This window comes from Felis catus, chromosome B3, assembly GCF_018350175.1.
Source record: "Felis catus isolate Fca126 chromosome B3, F.catus_Fca126_mat1.0, whole genome shotgun sequence".
Classification (NCBI taxonomy): domain Eukaryota; kingdom Metazoa; phylum Chordata; class Mammalia; order Carnivora; family Felidae; genus Felis; species Felis catus.
In genome coordinates this window covers 121,967,374-121,984,701 of record NC_058373.1, presented here as the reverse complement: position 1 = coordinate 121,984,701, position 17,328 = coordinate 121,967,374, and the positions used below count along the sequence as shown (strand labels likewise).

Sequence of the window (17,328 nt, the reverse complement as noted above, 5' to 3'; positions counted from 1 at the left end):
TATTTTTTTAATGTTTTATTTATCTTTGAGAGAGAGAGAGAGAGAGAGAGAGAGAGAGAGAGAGAGAGAGAGAGAGAGAGAGGAGCATGAGCAAGGGAGGGGCACTGTGAGAGAGGGACACAGAATCCAAAGCAGACCCCAGGCTCTGAGCTGTCAGCACAGAACCCGACGTGGGGCTCGAACTCACGAGCCGTGAGATCGTGACCTGAGCTGAAGACAGATACTTAACCGACTGAGCCACCCAGGCGCCCCCATTTAAACCATTTTAAACCACAAAACCATTTTTATAAATGGCTGGCATTTATATTACATGGCTAAAAATAATTTTGCAAAATATAGATCTTATTCCTACACTGCAAAGTTATTGCCTTTACATTTTGCAAATACTTTATGTCAGTTATAATAGAGTAGAAAACAATAGCAGTGACCATCAGGTTGAGAAAGGAGGACACTGACTATGCTCTGTCATTGAACAGGACAATTGTTTGCTAAACGCTAAAGTGCTTTTGAACAAAACCATTCACTATACTTGTAAACCACCACTGTGTTAGATTAATCATTTACATTTTTCTCTTTTGCATAATTGTGAGCCAGGCAAACTCAATGGTATGGTGTAGAATGGTTTGAGATAAAATTTCATTGATCCAATGTGGGAAAAAAGTAGGTGCATCATCAAATATTAACAGTTGGTACGAATGCTAACTTGAGGTACTGTTCCTTTTCTCAGTACAAAAAAAAAAAAAGAAATTGATTCCTTTGACTATTCATTCAGGTGTAGGGAACTGGATAGGGTACATCATTGCCTTTCTGGATTATGGTAGCTCTTTAGTGGCTTTTAGGACTAAGAAGTGAGGCTCGGAAGAGAAAGAACAGTTAAGCCTGTAAACTAGAGAGGAACTGGAGTCATTCAAGCAACACGAACTATTTTATCTTTTTTTTTGAGCAGTCAGTTATGGGTAGACTCTGAATTCATTCATTCATTCATTCTTTCATTCAATTTCTTTCTTTTTCTGTTTTTCTTCTTTCTTCTTTCCTTCTTTTTTTCTTTCCTTTTTCTTTCTCTTTTTATTTCTCTCCTTTCTCTCTTTCTTTCTTTCCTTTCTTTCCTTTCCTTTCCTTCCCTTCTGTAAACCTTACCCCCAATGTGGGGCTCAAACTCATAACCCTGAGATCAAGAGTTGCATTCTCTACTGACTGAGCCAGCCAGGCACACCCTGAATTTTATTTTATAAAGGTCTGGAAAGTACCACATAAAAGAGCCTGGTAAAGAAACTCCAGTCCGTATTCCATACTCCAGTGGTACTCCTATAAGCCATGTTGTTTGTAAGGATACATATAAATTTTAAAAAATATTAACATTTTTTTCTCTGATGCAAAAAATGAAAGAACTCCCCTCCTCCCTTTCCTTACAACATTGCCTTTACAAAACGTGTAATTTAAATCATTTTTCTGTTTTTGACATGTACATAAATCCTCTAAAAAGTTGAGTAAGTCACCTACCAGTTTTACATCCCAAGACTGTCTGTTTGGGGGGCTTTGGGGCCATCTCTTTGAAATGTGAGCATTAAGGAGGATGGCACCTTATCTTTTGGGCCTAAGTGCCTGGCTCCAATAGTAACTTCATGTTTGTCATAAAGATATGAGAAGTTTTCTTTTTCTTTTGGATACAGACAGTTAACATGTAAGTAATGGATTCTGTCTGGCTGGCTATATAAAAGGGTGAGATCTCCTCGACTTTGCAGTCTTCTTTAGCAGCTTGCCTGTGATATACATCACTGACTGATTTAATGCTGATTCAATAATACAACTGTTTCTTTTTCTGCATTTGTCGAGAAGATTAGGTTGGCAGGAGATTTTACTTTTAATTCCATTTCCCTAACATGTTCCTATACCAGATACATTACTGAAATTTATCAGGAATCCTTATAATTACCCAGAAAGAGAAATATTGATATCTTTGTTTAAACACGGAGCTAAATTGAAACCCAAATAAAAGGAAGGTGCTGCGAGGTGCTGACAGAACTAGGGGTGGAGCCAGGAGTTCTAACTCTGATCCTTAATGAAGAAGATAAAAAGAGAACCCAAAAGACCACACTTCTTCCCCCAAGTAGTTTAGTTTGATCTTTCAGGTAAGTGAAATGGCTCTTCCCTACGGTTCAGTGTAATACAATGCTTCATTCTTTTCAGGGGCAGTTACTTTTGGAGCATAGTCCTGTAATCCTGCTGCTTGCACAAATTCAGATAAGGTCAAGGAATCAGATTTTACCCCAGTATGACCTTTTTGCTCTAAAAATAAGCCTATATTGTCCCTGTAGGGAAGGGTGATGGTGCGTCTGAATAATGGCTCTTCAATTCCCAGTAGCTCCCGTGTATGCCGAGAAATTACCTAAAATACAAGAACAATTTTTTAATGGGGTTAACTGAAAATATAAATTAAAGAAGCTTTATTTATTTTCCTAGGCCTTTTGAATGGTAACCTTTTAAGTTATTTCTAAGGGAAAATAAAATAATGAAATAACACATGGAAATGCTTACTAGCCTGGCCTCAAAGTAAAGTCCTTATAAGAAACATCAAATGATTTATTACCTTTTTATAAGTTCCATTTAAAGGTGTTTCTAGGCTCTTGGCAATGGCTTGCCATGGATGGGTTCATTTCTTTCTTTTGGCTGAGCAATCTGATCAGCCATATGAGCAGATAATATGTTCAGATTAAGAGCCATGACTGTCTCTGGGAAGGTTAATAAATAACTTGTCTATAAGGGGCTCAGTTAATTTGCAATTAAGAAAAAAATAATAACTCAAATAGTTACTTAATTTGTTTGACTAAAAACAAATCTCAAACACTAAAAAGCAGACATTAAAGTTCCAGCTGTTTTATTAGAATTAGAGATCCAAATTACTACAGGTGGCTCTTAAGAATTCTCATTTGTAATTGATGCTGCTACACCGAGCACCTTGTTAGGTCAGCACCTCACCCTGAGTGCCCCTGACCAGAGCAGGTTCTTTCACAAATTCACTGAGGTTAACAGATGGTGCCCCCAGGAGGGACCCTGTAATCATAGACAGATTTATTCACTATTAACCAAAAGAACTATGTGCCTACTGCAGGCTGAGAGAGCCCAATACTGTTTAATATTCTAATGCAGAAATTAAAAGTGTTACAAAGCTACTGGTTAGATGTGGAATCAGGAAATAAAATCTAACCATCTCTCATCTAATTCTATGTCTGAAGTTCATCAATGGACCATGAGGGACCTTTGATAGGCTATAAATTAATATAAAACTGTGAGTTCTTTCATTAGTTCTGATAAATGATAAGCAGCAGATCTTATTTTTGCCAAAGACTTAGAATACAGATATTTATGAAGATTATAAGAGTTTCCTAAGGATTCTTAATTCTGCGTTCTAGGATGGAGCCTCATGCTCAATGCAAATGGTCTCATGCAGAATCTGTAATAGTTCTAGTTTTCAAGAGGATTCTATTATTACTATATCATCACTGTATTCTGTGTTGATTATGGTTTTTAAAGGTTGCTATTCTTTTATTTGTAAGCTACGGATAGTTGTGCTTCATCATTAACAATATAATACATACTGTTTGTGGTTACCTTATGTATGTAACTATGCACGTTTACATAATTGGAACCTATAATTAAACCTAAAGATGTCGGGGTGCCTGGGTGGCTCAGTCATTTAAGTGTCAGACTTCGGCTCAGGTCATGATCTGGTGATCCGTGAGTTCGAGCCCCGCATCTGGCTCTGTGCTGACAGCTTGGAGCCTGGAGCCTGCTTCCGATTCTGTGTCTCCCTCTCTCTCTGCCCCTCCCCAGCTTGCGCTCTCTCTTTCAAAAATAAATAAACATTACAAAAATGTTTTAAAAAACCCTAAAGACGTCATCATTATGGTTCAAATATGAATTATCTATACCACCATTATTAAAACAGATTGTATAGTCTCCTTAAAATCTGCTTGTTGATTCATATAATAATGTTGATTAAACTTTTTTTTAAGGTTATTTATTTATTTTGAGAGAGAGGGCGGGGGGGGGGTGGTGTGCAGGGGAGGTAAGGATCGGAGTGGGAGAGAGAATCCCAAGCAGGCTTCATGCTGTCAGCACAGAGCCTGATGGGGGCTTGAACCCACAAACCATGAGATCATGACCTGAGCCAAAATCAAGAGTCAGACACTTGGGGCGCTTGGGTGGCTCAGTCGCTTAAGCGTCCGACTTCGGCTCAGGTCATGATCTCGCGGTTCGTGAGTTCAACCCCCGCGTCAGGCTCTGTGCTGACGGCTCAGAGCCTGGAGCCTGTTTCGGATTTTGTGTCTCCCTCTCTCTCTGACCCTCCCCCATTCATGCTCTGTCTCTCTCTGTCTCAAAAATAAATAAAGGTTAAAAAAAAAAATTAAAAAAAAAAAAAAGTCAGACACTTAACTGACTGAGGCTTCCATGTGCCCCAACAATGTGGATTAATCTTAAATGCATTTTGCTAAGGGAAAGAAGCCAGACTCAAAGGCTATATATTATTTGATTCCATTTATATGACATTCTGGAAAAGGCAAAACTATAGGGACTAAAAACAGATTAGTGGTTGCCAGGGATTGGGGTGAGGGGATAGGCTGACTACCAAAGGGACACAAGGGGGACAGAATTGTTCTTTATGGTTCTGTGTGGTGGATACATGATGCTGTGCATTTGTCAAAACCCACAGAACTACAGACTGCAAGGAGTGACTTTATGCAAATTTTTTTAAATTTTTTTTTTAACGTTTATTTTATTTTTGGGACAGAGAGACAGCATGAACGGGGGAGGGGCAGAGAGAGAGGAAGACACAGAATCGGAAGCAGGCTCCAGGCTCTGAGCCATCAGCCCAGAGCCCGACGCGGGGCTCGAACTCACGGACCGTGAGATAGTGACCTGAGCCGAAGTCGGACGCTCAACCGACTGAGCCACCCAGGCGCCCCAATTTTTAAAAAGCCAGGATGTCTCAGGAACCCATATAGAATATAGGCTGTGGACAAATGAATATAATTATATTACAAAGTAAGACATAATCTCACTGAAGGAGGTAGGGAAGAAAGTTATTTAGCTGACCTAAATAACTTTGAAAAACAGTGCTTTGTCTAGGTGGTGTAAGGCTAAAGACAAGAACAACTGTAGACAAACACTGTACTCTGTTGGTAATTTGTTTCTCATATACATATTTATAGATAAAGAGAATCAGGTTTCTCCTATCAGGGAAAGAAGTTATAAAGAAGCAAAGTAGGGTAGGGAATCGGAAGGATGGGAAGGCTAGAATGAACCCAGTGGTGCTGGACTAGAGTCAGAGATAACAGGATGAACTCATGCTTACAGAAATAAATAGAAATTTGTATCTACATGAGATTTGCATATCTATGTATGTTTCCTACATCTTTCTGCTCAGAGTGCCTAGAAGTAATGATACTCCCATAGCAACAAGCACAACTGGTGCTACATCGTGGTTTCTAAATTCCATTCCCTGATAAAAGCAACCAGGGCTCCTGGGAGACATGGCTGCTTCCAGAGCTGCAGCAAGGAAAGTAAAAAATGAGTCTGAAGTGATGTGTAGTGCCAGAAAGTACTAGAAAAAAATAAGGGGAGCATTGTCCAAAGGACACATGGGCCAAACTGAAAGAACTCCCAAATGGGAGAGAAGGGACAATTAAACATAGAATCGCTTACAAAGCATTCCAGTTAAACATGGAAGGAATGAGGGAAATAGAAAACCATCATCAGAACAACACAGTACTAACTGTTGCAGGCAAGAGTTTAGCATCCATCATGGATGCTAAAATTAGTGGGCCAGACTTTAAGGAGAAACCAATTTGCATAGCCTCAAAGTATCTTCTCCAGCATATTTATTACTGTGGTCGTTTTACTATATGTCCATAAGCTCTGGTACTCCTCCCTCCAGGAGGTGGATCTTAATTTCCATGTCTCTGAGTGTAGGCCAAACCTACTCACTCACTCCTAGTGAATAGAATATGAAAAGGGAAACACAATAACTTTATAATGAAGAAACCTGGCAGATGCCACCTTAATCAGGTGATAAGGTTCACATCTCCAGTAATATAGCCCATTGATATCATGTACTCCCTGATGAGATGAAAAGGGCTCATCACCTCTGTGATCTCTTGTTTCATGGGAAACATTAGACAAACCATAATTGAGGGAAGTCTTCAAAATACTTGGCCACTACTTTTCAAAGTGTCAAGGTTGTGAAGACAAAGATCAAGAAACTGTCACATAGGAGTGCCTGGGTGGCTCAGTCAGTTAAGCATCCAACTTTGGCTCAGGTCATGATCTCATGATTCATGGGTTCAAGCCCTGCATCAGGCTCCACACTGGCATGGGATTCTCTCTCTCTCCCTCTCTCTCTGCCCCTGACCGACTTGCGCTTCTCTAGCTCTCAAAACAATTAAATAAAAAACTTTATGAACAACAATAAAAAAGAAACTGTCACATATTGGAGGAGACCAAAGAAACAATAACAACTAAAGGCAAAGTGGTATCCCCAGTTGGATACTGGAATAAAAGAAGGACATAAGTGGAGAAATATAAGAAATCTGAATAAAGTCTATAATTTACTTAGGAATACTGTACCAGTGGTAATTTCTTTGTTTTGATAAATGTCCCCATGGTTACATAAGATGTTAACATTAGGGAATGCTGCGTTAAGAGTACATAGGAACTTTGTACCATCTTCACAACTCTTCTATAAAACTAAAATTATCTGAAAATTGAAAGTTAAAGAAAAATATTTTGTCTTGTGAGAATTTGCTCACATATTATTAATCTGTGCTTTTCAAATAGTTTGAAACAAGGCAAGTGTAGTAAAATTGCTGGGATATAAAGCTTATGAGTTATATTCTATAATATAAAATCATGCATGCAAAAGGAATAAGCAATTCATCTATGTTCTTCCCCAAATATTTCCCAAGAGTTCTTTTGTTCACTTGATGGAGTGAACAGTTAAAAATATTTTGAGAATTGGGGCACCTGGGCGGCTCAGTCATTTGAGTGTCTAACTCTTGATTTAGGCTCAGGTCATGATCTTGCAGTTGTGAGATTGAGTCCTGCATCAAGCTCTGAGCTGGGTGTGGAGCTTGCTTGAGATTCTCTCTCTCCCTTTCCCAGTGTCCCTTTCCCCTGTGTGTGCACGCGTGCTCTCAAAAATTTTTTTGCTTTGAGATTCTCTAAGAGACAAAGCTGAAGCAGGTGTAATGCTATCTTGTTTAGCTTGTCCCTAGAATAAATACGATTGACTTCCTTTCCCCTTTTTACCAAGCTAATGCATCACTACAAATGGGAATGATAGGATAGTGGTTTTAAGAGATCCTTTGGCCAGGTTCAAAGAAGAATTAGTGCTTCGTCCCTTCTGTACTCCCCATCAGTCTCACCCACCCCACTAGCTCTTTTGTCATCTTCTCAGTACGTTGGAGAAAGAGCAAAGGGAATGGTGAGTTCTTTCTACAAGTGAGGCATGAATAATTGCATAATTAAGGAAGTTGAAGAGAATAGAAACTGGCCATATGTTAACTGCAAGGCTTGTAAATGGGATGCACCATTCAAATGGGGTTCAGTTTCTTATCAGCATGCCTAGAATTTTGCACTCTCAAGCCACCAGCTCTTTTCCCAGTCCTGCTATTCTGCCCAAGTCCATGAATGATGATACAGGAGAGTTATCATGGAAAAGAGCATTACACTATGTAAGTTTTGTTATGGGATGAATTTTGGATGTACTAGGTGCTGTAATTACAATGGTAGAACTAAAAGTGCTTATTTATCAGTAAAAAAGGTATCTATAGCATGCTTAAGTGTGGGGGAATGTGATAAAAAAAAAAAGATGTGACTGCTGATTGACCTATGAGCTGGACCTGGGCACCCAGAGGCTCCTTACCCCCTTCCCTGTCCTTGGAATGTGGGCTCCACTTGCCTTTCCCGCTTCCTGAGGCTGCTCTAAGGACATGGCCTTGGAAAGGTGATGTGGTGTTGAAAACACTTGCACAGTATACATGACTGACCCCTGTTAGGGCTTCTTTATAAACTTTTGAGATTTAGAGGACAGGCATGGAATCATTCATCTTGTTGCCACCCAGGAAAAACCTCATATGTAAATTCTCTTTGTTATTATTAAAACTGCCACCTACCAACCTGGAGTGGCCTACATGTTTCTTCAGTCTCTCCCTGCCCTCTGAGTACAGGGGCCAATTTCAGACGACACAAGAGAGCTCCCAAAAGGGTTGAGAACCAACATTAAGTTCATGTGTGATCTCTAAAAAGTTACCTGTGTCATAGTGTATAATTAGCTTTTTTAAGTGGACCTATGTGTCAAGCAAAGCTTATCTAAGATACCTTTAAATGTCTTAATTTTTATTACTCTAGTGACCTCAAGGAGGGGGTCACACTTTGGTGACCCCAAATATTGATAAATATTCTGAAGTTTGCTTATTCAAAGTTCTTGAGGTATAAGGATAGACCACTGGATTCATCATTTGAGGATTTCAATTTTTTAAAAAATGTTTTACTTATTTATTTTGAGAGAGAACGAGCATGAGCAGAGGAGGGGCAGAGAGAAAGGGGGAGAGAGAGAATCCCAAGCTGTCAGTGCAGAGCCCAACAAGGAGCTTGATCTGACGAACCATGATATCATAACCTGAGCTGAAATCAAGAGTCAGACCCTTAACTGACTGAGCCACCCAGGCACCCCAATTTTTCTTTAACTGAGCTTTATACCCAATATGGGTCTTGAACTCACAACTGAGAGATAAAGAATTTCATGCTCTACTGACTGGGCCAGCCAGGTGTCCCTACTCCTGCAAGACCAGAAAAGGATAATTAGAATTTTTCTTATTGCATTGTTGATACTGTATTTTTGGAATCAAAATGTCAAAGAAGCAAAATGAATTGGAAGACTCTGAAAAATGTTTTCTCATAAGAAGCTGAAATTCTTGGTATTTAAACATTTCAGGAATTTGTATTACAAGTTACTAATTTGCTAATTCTGTTCCTTATTTTTATTTAGAAAATCCAGTACACTATTAATGTAAGTTGAAATTAGAGCTCATACACATAGTTGTATCATCTTTGAACATAAAAAGAGTAAGATATTTATCTGGTGGTACTTGGTAGCTATGTGAGGGTATGACTGGAAATACCAACTTGTAATAAGTGGTCTTTTTCTACAATACAGTGCTCTATAGGGAAACATTAAACACAACTCACCTTCATGTCCTCAAAATCTGTTATCCCCATCTGAGGGAGGTTTGAGCAGTTTACATGAATGAGTTTTCGGCCACTGATGAAGTTTGTGGTAAAACACTCCTGTTAGTATAACAAGAACATCACTCAAATGATTTATGGCAAATAGCAGGAAGTTGGGAAGGAGAAGAAAGAACTGGGGGAAGAGAAGGAAGGGAGAGACAAATCATGTTTGTTTCTGGTTCAATACAGAGAAAAAATTTTAATTAAATTTTAAAGCAAATTGAAATTTAATAATAATCCTAATAATCCCACATTTTTTCCACCTGAGCTCTTGATTAAATTTCACACTGCTCATATATATATATATACACACTTTTTTTTTTGGCACGATACAACCAATGCTTCTTTCATTCCTCAATTACATTTCTAAGTACTGGGGTGCAAAAGATTACAGATCTTATGTTGTTTTGTGGCAGCCTAAGAACATAGCTGGCATCAACGAAATAAGATTTTCTCTTATCTTTTTTTCCCAGCTTCCTTTTTTAAAATTTTATGTTTATTTTTTATTGAAGTATAGTTGGCATTAACTCTATCTTTTTAATAGAACTACTCTTGATGAACTGTTTACATTAATACTGTTAGGTGCTCATGATACATATGACATTTTTGGGGCAGACACTTAAGATTAGTAGTACAAGTTAGGGAGCTGACACTAAACTTGACAAAGTACCAAAAGTCTACCTTGGATAAAATCTGTCAAAAAGAAAGATACTTATCTGTGAAAAGAGGCCTATATAATTTTTTTAGTCTTTATTCAAGAATTACAAAGAAGTATACTTACTGTGATAAATAGGGAAACAAATGTGACCCTCCCTTCCTCTATCAAAATACAAAATACATCAGTAGAAAGGCCAAAATTAAAATCCAAGTTACCTCTACCATAGTCCAGGACTTTTCTATGCTCCTTCTAGGGAAGAAGAAGCAAGAGCTCAGGTAAGGGTAAGAGGAATAAGAGGTAGAAAGATGAGAGAATGTGATCTTTAAAAACATTATTCTTGTATACCTTGTACTGAGGAAAGCCTAGCTTGCTAATCCACTCTGCAACTTTCTCTGGGCTCCATTTAAGATACTCAAATTGTAGCTCTATACTTTCTTTTGGCAAGGTTTCTTCATCTTTGTGTGCCAGTTCCTTCAACTCTGGGGACAAATCTTCAACTATTTCACCAAAAGGCTCCCCCAAATCCCTCTGATAATCTGAGACATATGCGTAGAAGTCACTACTGGTATCAGTAATCTCAAACAGTCCATTATGTTCTTTGGAGAACTCATAACTTGTACTTATTGAGTCTATTTCACTTATTGTGGGAGACCCAAACATAGAATCTCTTTTAGCTTTCTTGGTTTCTTTTACCGACCACGTTCTTGTTTGATAGTCAGAGTACTCTAGCTGATCCTTGTCTACAGACTGCTTAAATTTAACTAGTTCTGGCCAATCTTCCTTGGAAAATTCTACATGTGTCTCTTTTCTCAGTGGTAGTTTGGCTTTATCAGGTAACTCTAGATCTTTCTCTGTAGCTTCCTCTGTTTGTGTCTTCTCTTGAACCTCTGGTTTGGTCTTCTGTGGCAGCACTTGACCTGTTTCCTCAGTTGATTTTCTTGGTTCTTCCTTTGGAAACTTTGGTTTAGTCTGTTCTGGTGGCTCTAGACCTTTCTCCTCTGTTGACTCTCTTACTGTCTCCTCTGATTTGATTTTCTGTGGTGGTGCTAGTCCTATCTCCTCAGTAGATTTTCTCTGCTTATCATTCTGACCTGATGATTTAGTGTCCTCTAGTGGTTCTAAAACTTTCTTCACAGTTGATTCTCTCACTATCTCTTCTTGCACTTCTGGTTTTGTCTTTCCTGATGGCTCTAGACCTGTTTCCTTGATTGATTTTCTTGATTTTTCCTCAGGAAATTCTGATTTGGTCACTTCTAGTGGCTCTAGAACTTTCTCCTCAGTTGATTTCCTTTGTGTCTCTTCACTAGACTTAGTTGGTTTCTGGTCTAGAAACTTTGATTTAGTTTGCTGAGGTGGCTCTGTCTGTTTCTCCTCAGTTGATTTTCTTCCGTCCTCCTCTGGAATCTCTGATTTAGTCTCTTCTGGGGGCTGTGGACCTACCTCCTCAGTAGAATTTCTTGGTTTCTCCTTTGGAAACTCTGCTTTAGTCTGTTGAGGTGGGTCTGTCTCTTTCTCCTCAGTTGCTTTTCTTTGTATTTCCTGTGGAGCCTCTGTTTTAGTCTCTTCTGCGGGCTCCAGACCTGACTCTTCAGTTTCTCTTGGTTTCCCTCCTGGCAACTCTGGTTTCGCCTGCTCAGATGGCTCGGTCCTTTCCTCCCTAGGTGACTCTCTCTGTGCTTCCTTTGGAATCTCTGGTGTGGTCACTTCTGGCGGTTGTAGATCTGCCTCTTCAATTGATTTTCTTGGTTTCTCACTCAGAAATTCAAGTTTGGTCTGCTCTGAAGTTTCTAGACCTGTTTCTTCATATTGTGCTCTAAGTGAATCCTCCAGAACTTCCAATTTGGTCTCTTCTGGTAACTCGAAATTAGTCTCACTAATTGAGGCCCTTTTGGTCTCCTTTGGTAGCTCCAGATCTGTTTCCTCAGCCAACTCTATGAGTACATCCTCTCTAAGATCTAGTTTGGCCTCCTCTGGTGACTCTAAGCCTGGTTCTTCCTTATCATGCATAAGGACATCCAAATCCTGGAAGAGCTCTTCCATCTCTCTGAGTGTTTCTGACTGTGCCTCCCGGGACATCCCTGGATCAGTCTTGCTAGAAAGGTCTATCTCTGACTCCCTGGGAATCTCTTCCTCAGACATGCTGGTCGGTTTTAGGTGTAGGTATACATTCTCTGGCGCCCCCAATTTGAGGTCCTCTTCCTCCGCCTCTGGTTGTGGCTCCTGGTCAATCTGTAGCTCCAGGCCTACTTCTGCCGTGGTGTCAACTTCGCCATCTTGAGCCATTTTAAGTGACCTAGGCAGTTTGAGGTCCTCATACTCCAGGTCTCCTTCATCCGAGCCTGAATCGTAATATTCTGGGACTTCAGCCATGACGCACATTGGCCGACGCGCTCAGGCCTCCTAGCAACCCCAACTTCCGATAGCGTCTCTATGGATACCATGATTTCCGGTCGGGTCTTCCTGACTCTTCCCAAGGTTTTGCTTGTTCTGTCTAGCCCTGACTAAAAACCTGCGTTCAAAAGCACGCAGTCACCCTCCCCGCGTCCGCGTCGCCAGCCTCCGCTGCCCAAAGCCCGTGCAGCCCCTCGGGGCCGGCACTCGGCCCCTTCCGGCCCGCGGGCCCCACTCGGCTCCTCCCGGAGCGCCACCGCCGTGCTCGCTCGGCCTTCGGCTGTTTCCGGAGCCACTCGCTGGTGGCGGCGGAGGCGCTCGCGGCGCTGGCTGCAGATGTCGGAGCGGCAGGCAGCCGGGGGGCCGGCGGGCCGCGCCGGGGAGAGCCCGGGAGTGGAGGGGAGCCAGGCGGCCGCCTCAGGTACGCAAGCCGGGGGCCGGCGGGTGGGTCCGTCCGGCCCGGGGCCCGGCGCGTCGTGCGACCCTCGGGCCGCGCCCTGCCCCGCTCTGTCCCGCGCGCCTCGGCGGAGCGGACCCGCCCGGGCAGCCCTTTGCCGCGCAGAGCCCCCGCCTTCGCTGCCCCTGGCCGCGCCGCTGCCCCTGGCCGCGCCCCTGCCCCCGTCCCCGCCGCCCAGCCTGGGGCTGCGCTCGAGCTTGTTCGCTACTCCTCTTTCGAAATGGCGTGGTTCCTGCCCCGCTTCCGTCCTCCCATCGGCCCAGCTGGCGGTGACGGGGCTGCTCTGCCCGCGGCGCCTCTTGAGCTCGCCCGCCGGTTCCTCCTCGGCCGCGGACCCCAGCCCCTCTGGCCTCGCTGCCCCCTGCTTGTGGCTCCGCACCCCGCTCCCCACCTGTCCGCGCGCTCTCTGCCCGCGTCCGCCTGGGGAGCCTCGCCTTCCGCTGGCCTGAGCCCCGCTTGGTCCTGGCCGCTGCACGCGGGCCCCCGCGCCTCGCCGCCCCTCTCCGTCGCTCAAAGTGCGGGAGACGAGAGCCGGGCGGGAGCCGGTAGGCTCCGGGTCTTCTGAGTGAACGTCATTGCCAGAGCCAAGGCAGGACGTAGGGGCTGACTTAGGGACTTTGGCGACCTCCCTCATTCGCCGGCACCCTCCTCTTCTGGTTCGGGAGACCGTCCCCGTTTCTACCCACGCCAGTTCCTCGGCAAGGGTTCGCCATCCCAGGGGCGAAGGGTGCATCTGGCGCACTTCACCTTTCGGGGCTCCTTATGCTTACCACACCAGGGGGTTCAAAGGGTAGGGGGAGACAACTGGTCTCGCGAAGTGGCAAGTATAAATTAATTTTCCAAGTCTGAAATTAAAATAGGCACCATAAATTGTAGCGGTAGAGGTGGCGCCTGGGTCGGAGTCTGAATCTTCAGTTTACTGATTTGACCTTGGGCAAGTCACTTCTCCCTGTCTCCGTTTCGTCATCTGTCAAATGTGGGTGCTGCTGGTACCTGTCTAATAAGACTGCTGGGGAAATTACATGAGCCAGTGAGAGCGAGGCACTGGTGCCTAGCTCCTGGTACATAACCATACTGGTGGTATTCGTTATTACGAGAATAAGGTGCTGTGGGAGGTGTTCCTGGATGTGTGTCTTCCAGCACAATGGTTTTTCTCGTCTTTTACTTCTTTCCCAAATCTCTCCCATCTTCTAATGCTACTTCAGTGGAACACACACACACACACACACACACACACACACACCTTTGAGTCACCCAGCTTTTCCCCATGACTTTATGTTCTCTTTAAAATATCTAACAATTTTTGTCTTTTCTTCCTTCATGTGAACTTTTATGCTTTGTAGTATATTCAAAATTGATGGCATGTATTTAACATTATACCAATAAAAATTTTAAGCATAATTTCTAGGAGACTCAGCAAATGAACACTCAAAAGTCTCATAAACATCTGTCCCTTGCATATGTCAATAGTTATAAGTTGAGGATTTTTTCTTTTCTTTTCAAATTCCCCTTTAGCTCCTTGTGTGCTTATGGCAAACAAACCCAAACATTTTAAATAGAAAAGTCTTAAGAATAGTCCAGGACTATGTTGGAGGATGGTGGTTTTGCCTCTGAGTGAGTCTCCTCTCCCCCTCACCCCTTTTAATTGGTTCCTGAATTCTCTTTTTGTTCCCAGGACATTGATAAAATACTTCTGGTTAGTTTCTTCCTCTTGTCCTTAACAGGGTGAGTGTTGGTTTCTTCTTCTGTCATGTAGGGGTTTGTTACTGTGGCCCAGAGCAAGTTCTTCCCCTTGAGGTAGGATTTGTTGCTCTTAAAATAATAGTAATGGTAACTTACATTAATTGAATGCTTACTCTGTGCCAGAAAGTGGAAAAAGATTTACTTGTATTATCTGATTTAATCCTGTGAAGAGTCATTTTCTCCCCATTTGATTTATTTAATTAATTTATTTGAGAGAGAGAGAGCACGCGCGCAAGGGAGAGGGGCAGAGGGTGAGAGAGAGAATCTTAAGCAGCCTCCATGCTCAGCACTGAGCCTGACATGGGACTCAATCCCACAACCTGAGCCTAAATCAAGCATCAGACACTCAACTGCCTGAGCCACCCAGGCGCCCCCTCCCCATTTTATAGGGGAACAAACTATAGCTGACAGAGGTTAACTTACTGTCCAGGTTAACTGTGGAGATTTTACTGCCTATAGGAAATTGTCATCTTGTTGTGATGAAGTTTACAATCATTTGTTTTTATTGGCTGTTGAGCCAGTATTGGTGTTCCAGAGCAGATTATGGTCTTTGCCCTCAAGGTGTTTTTAGTTTGGTAAAACAAGAGTACCACTGGAAAAAACATCAGCAATTCAAAACATATAATTGAATGTGATACTACAGTTCTTTATGCACTTACCCCAAGAAATCTGCTTGAGGGAAGGGAAGAATCTGTCTTGTCTCTTTATCTCCTATAGCCCTTGATGTGTCCTAGAGGTTCTACAAATATTTGCTGGATTGTGAGACAGAGTCTCAACACAGAGATTTGGTGGAGCACCAAATGCATATGAAGAATTAGGGTTGAGGTATTCAAGAACGTTCCTTGGATTAAAGCAATGGTTCTCCGGGCGCCTGGGTAGCTCATTCAGTTAAGCGCCTGACTTCGGCTCAAGTCATGACCTCGCAGTCTGTGAGTTCGAGCCCTGCATCGCGCTCTCTGCTGACAGCTCAGAGCTTGGAGTCTGCTTCAGATTCTGTGTCTCCTTCTCTCTCTCTCTCTCTCTCTCTCTGCCCCTCCCCTACTCATGTTCGCTCGCTCTCCCTCTCTCTCTCTCTTTCTCAAAAATAAATAAACATAAAAAGAAAGAAAGACAAGCAGTGGTTCTCAAACAGGACTGATTTTGCCTGGGGATGCTCAGGGGATGTTTTGGTTGTCGATACTAGGGTTGGGGAGGAGTAGGAGGGCTATGACTGATACCTAGTGGGTAGAGGCCAGGGGTGCTGCTAAACACACTGCAATGCACGGGACAGCCCCCACAATGAAGAATTATCTGGCCCCAAATGTCAGCACTGCTCCTTTGAGAAACCTTGAGTTAGCATGCAGCTGGGTTTCCAAAGCAGTGTGGAAATCATGTATCTGGCTTGGCTCAGTGTTGTATAACCTGGGGAATGAAGTTAAAAAACTGCTTCAAATTAAGAGTTTGATTGGATCCTTATGCCACCTTCCTCTGGAAAATGATCCAATAAGTAAGCAGTGGAAGCCTAAGAAAGGATGAAATTGAAAGATTTCTGCCATCCTCTCTTAGAGGGAAAACAGCAATTAAGAAATGAGTTTGGACATTCAGTTGTTACTGAATTAAAGGTTTTGATTTTTTGGTGTATCTTATTCCTTGAAAGCAGGAATCTGCAATTATCCATCGTAACTATAACTTGTTTTTTAATAATATTCTCTGCAGAAAGTACCTTTTGAGTGTCTTCATGTTAGCTCAAGTTTTAGTGATGAAGTAAGAAAACTGTTTATTTTTTCTGAACTCAGCTCTGCAGTGGCCACAGCATTCTTATTGTTTTGTGAACTGTAATTGTTTTTAATAATCTTTTATTTGGGGCACCTGGGTCCTTTAGTCCCCAAGAGGAGAGGGCTACTGCTCTTTATATAGTGTAACTCTCTGAGGTATACATATTGCATCACTTAAGAACAGACTTTTTTTTTTTTTTAATTTATTGAGCTTTGTGGAAAATAAAGGGCAAATCTGTTATGACCTTGAAGTTAGCAGCAGTACTTGGTTTGGTGTATATGACCCTGAGAGCTATCGAGGTACTGAGATGCTAAGGACTATAAACAGGTCATGTGAACTTGTTCATGATTCTTATGTAGGTCTTTGAGCAGTGCAGTTTTTCTGCAGGGATGGAAATGTTGCCTACTGTGGCTATTTCAGTTTACATTGGAATTGAAAAATTGGTGGCTACCATATTGCATAGAGCAAAAGAGTGGAAATTTATGCCAAAGAGCCCTTACAGTGTTTTGGTTTTCTATTGCAGTTTTATATCAAAATGGAATAAATTTGTCTGCCTGTGGTAATTTTTTTTTCTGATAGTAGTTGTGTTTTTGTGTTGAGATAGCCAATTAGTCCTGTCGTAATTCATTCCATAACCCAAAGTTTGTAATATGAATGACCACTTAAGAGCTTATTTCGCTCATAAGGACTGACAAAAAATTGGGCCACATGGTCTCTGGATTTGGTTGGAATGTAAATTCAGCCGGTTTCTTTTTATTTAAGCCTCTTGAGTCTTTAACCACATAACCTGCTTTTGGTTCCTCTGCCCTTGAATCTAAAAGGCCAGGCTAATTATGCCTTTGCAGCCTGTTTAGTGAAGGGGAAGTCCTATGAGACCTGTTCTAAAGAACTCTGACCTGATATTCAAATGCTTTAGGAAAAAAACACTTTTTTGGTTCTCTTTGTAGAAAAAGTACAAAGTACACCATAAATTTAAATCTGAAACATGATCAGAATGTTTGAAACCATATTCTGGTAACAGGAAGAAAATTAGTATTTT

General features: G+C 42.0%; 2 protein-coding genes across 4 annotated transcripts in view; one reads left to right on the top strand and one right to left on the bottom strand.

The window, feature by feature from the left end:
* Window positions 1-1,191: 1,191 nt before the first annotated feature.
* Window positions 1,192-13,688, bottom strand: SAMD15 (sterile alpha motif domain containing 15). 3 transcript variants are annotated; one of them, XM_045060314.1, is made up of 3 exons: window positions 13,183-13,688; window positions 9,247-9,345; window positions 1,192-2,386 (listed from the first exon to the last, which is right to left on the bottom strand). In XM_045060314.1, exons 1-3 carry the CDS (start codon window positions 13,522-13,524, stop codon window positions 2,150-2,152), a joined length of 678 nt encoding a protein of 225 aa, XP_044916249.1. In that variant the 5' UTR covers window positions 13,525-13,688; the 3' UTR covers window positions 1,192-2,149. The 3 variants fall into 3 exon arrangements, with proteins under 3 accessions (XP_044916249.1, XP_006933091.2, XP_019688929.2); XM_006933029.5 differs by lacking the exon at window positions 13,183-13,688 and adding an exon at window positions 10,289-12,507; XM_019833370.3 differs by lacking the exon at window positions 13,183-13,688 and adding an exon at window positions 10,289-12,507 and having other exon boundaries at window positions 2,274-2,386; window positions 9,247-9,418.
* The window catches only part of TMED8 (transmembrane p24 trafficking protein family member 8), a 35,164-nt gene continuing 30,371 nt past the window's right edge, over window positions 12,536-17,328 (top strand). Inside the window, exon 1 of the mRNA XM_023255898.2 lies at window positions 12,536-12,755. Coding sequence (XP_023111666.1) covers window positions 12,671-12,755 — 85 coding nt within the window. The 5' untranslated portion in view covers window positions 12,536-12,670. The remainder of the gene's footprint in view (window positions 12,756-17,328) is intronic.

What these genes read in the sequence shown, in the direction of transcription:
- SAMD15 (XM_006933029.5), bottom strand. Translation starts at nt 12,322, where the DNA reads ATGTGCGTCATGGCTGAAGTCCCAGAATATTACGATTCAGGCTCGGAT. An exon ending in TAGGCTTTCCTCAGTACAAG is followed by an intron (nt 9,346 to 10,288) that starts GTATACAAGAAT and finishes TTATACTAACAG; the next exon opens with GAGTGTTTTACCACAAACTT. An exon ending in CAGATTTTGAGGACATGAAG is followed by an intron (nt 2,387 to 9,246) that starts GTGAGTTGTGTT and finishes CTTGTATTTTAG; the next exon opens with GTAATTTCTCGGCATACACG.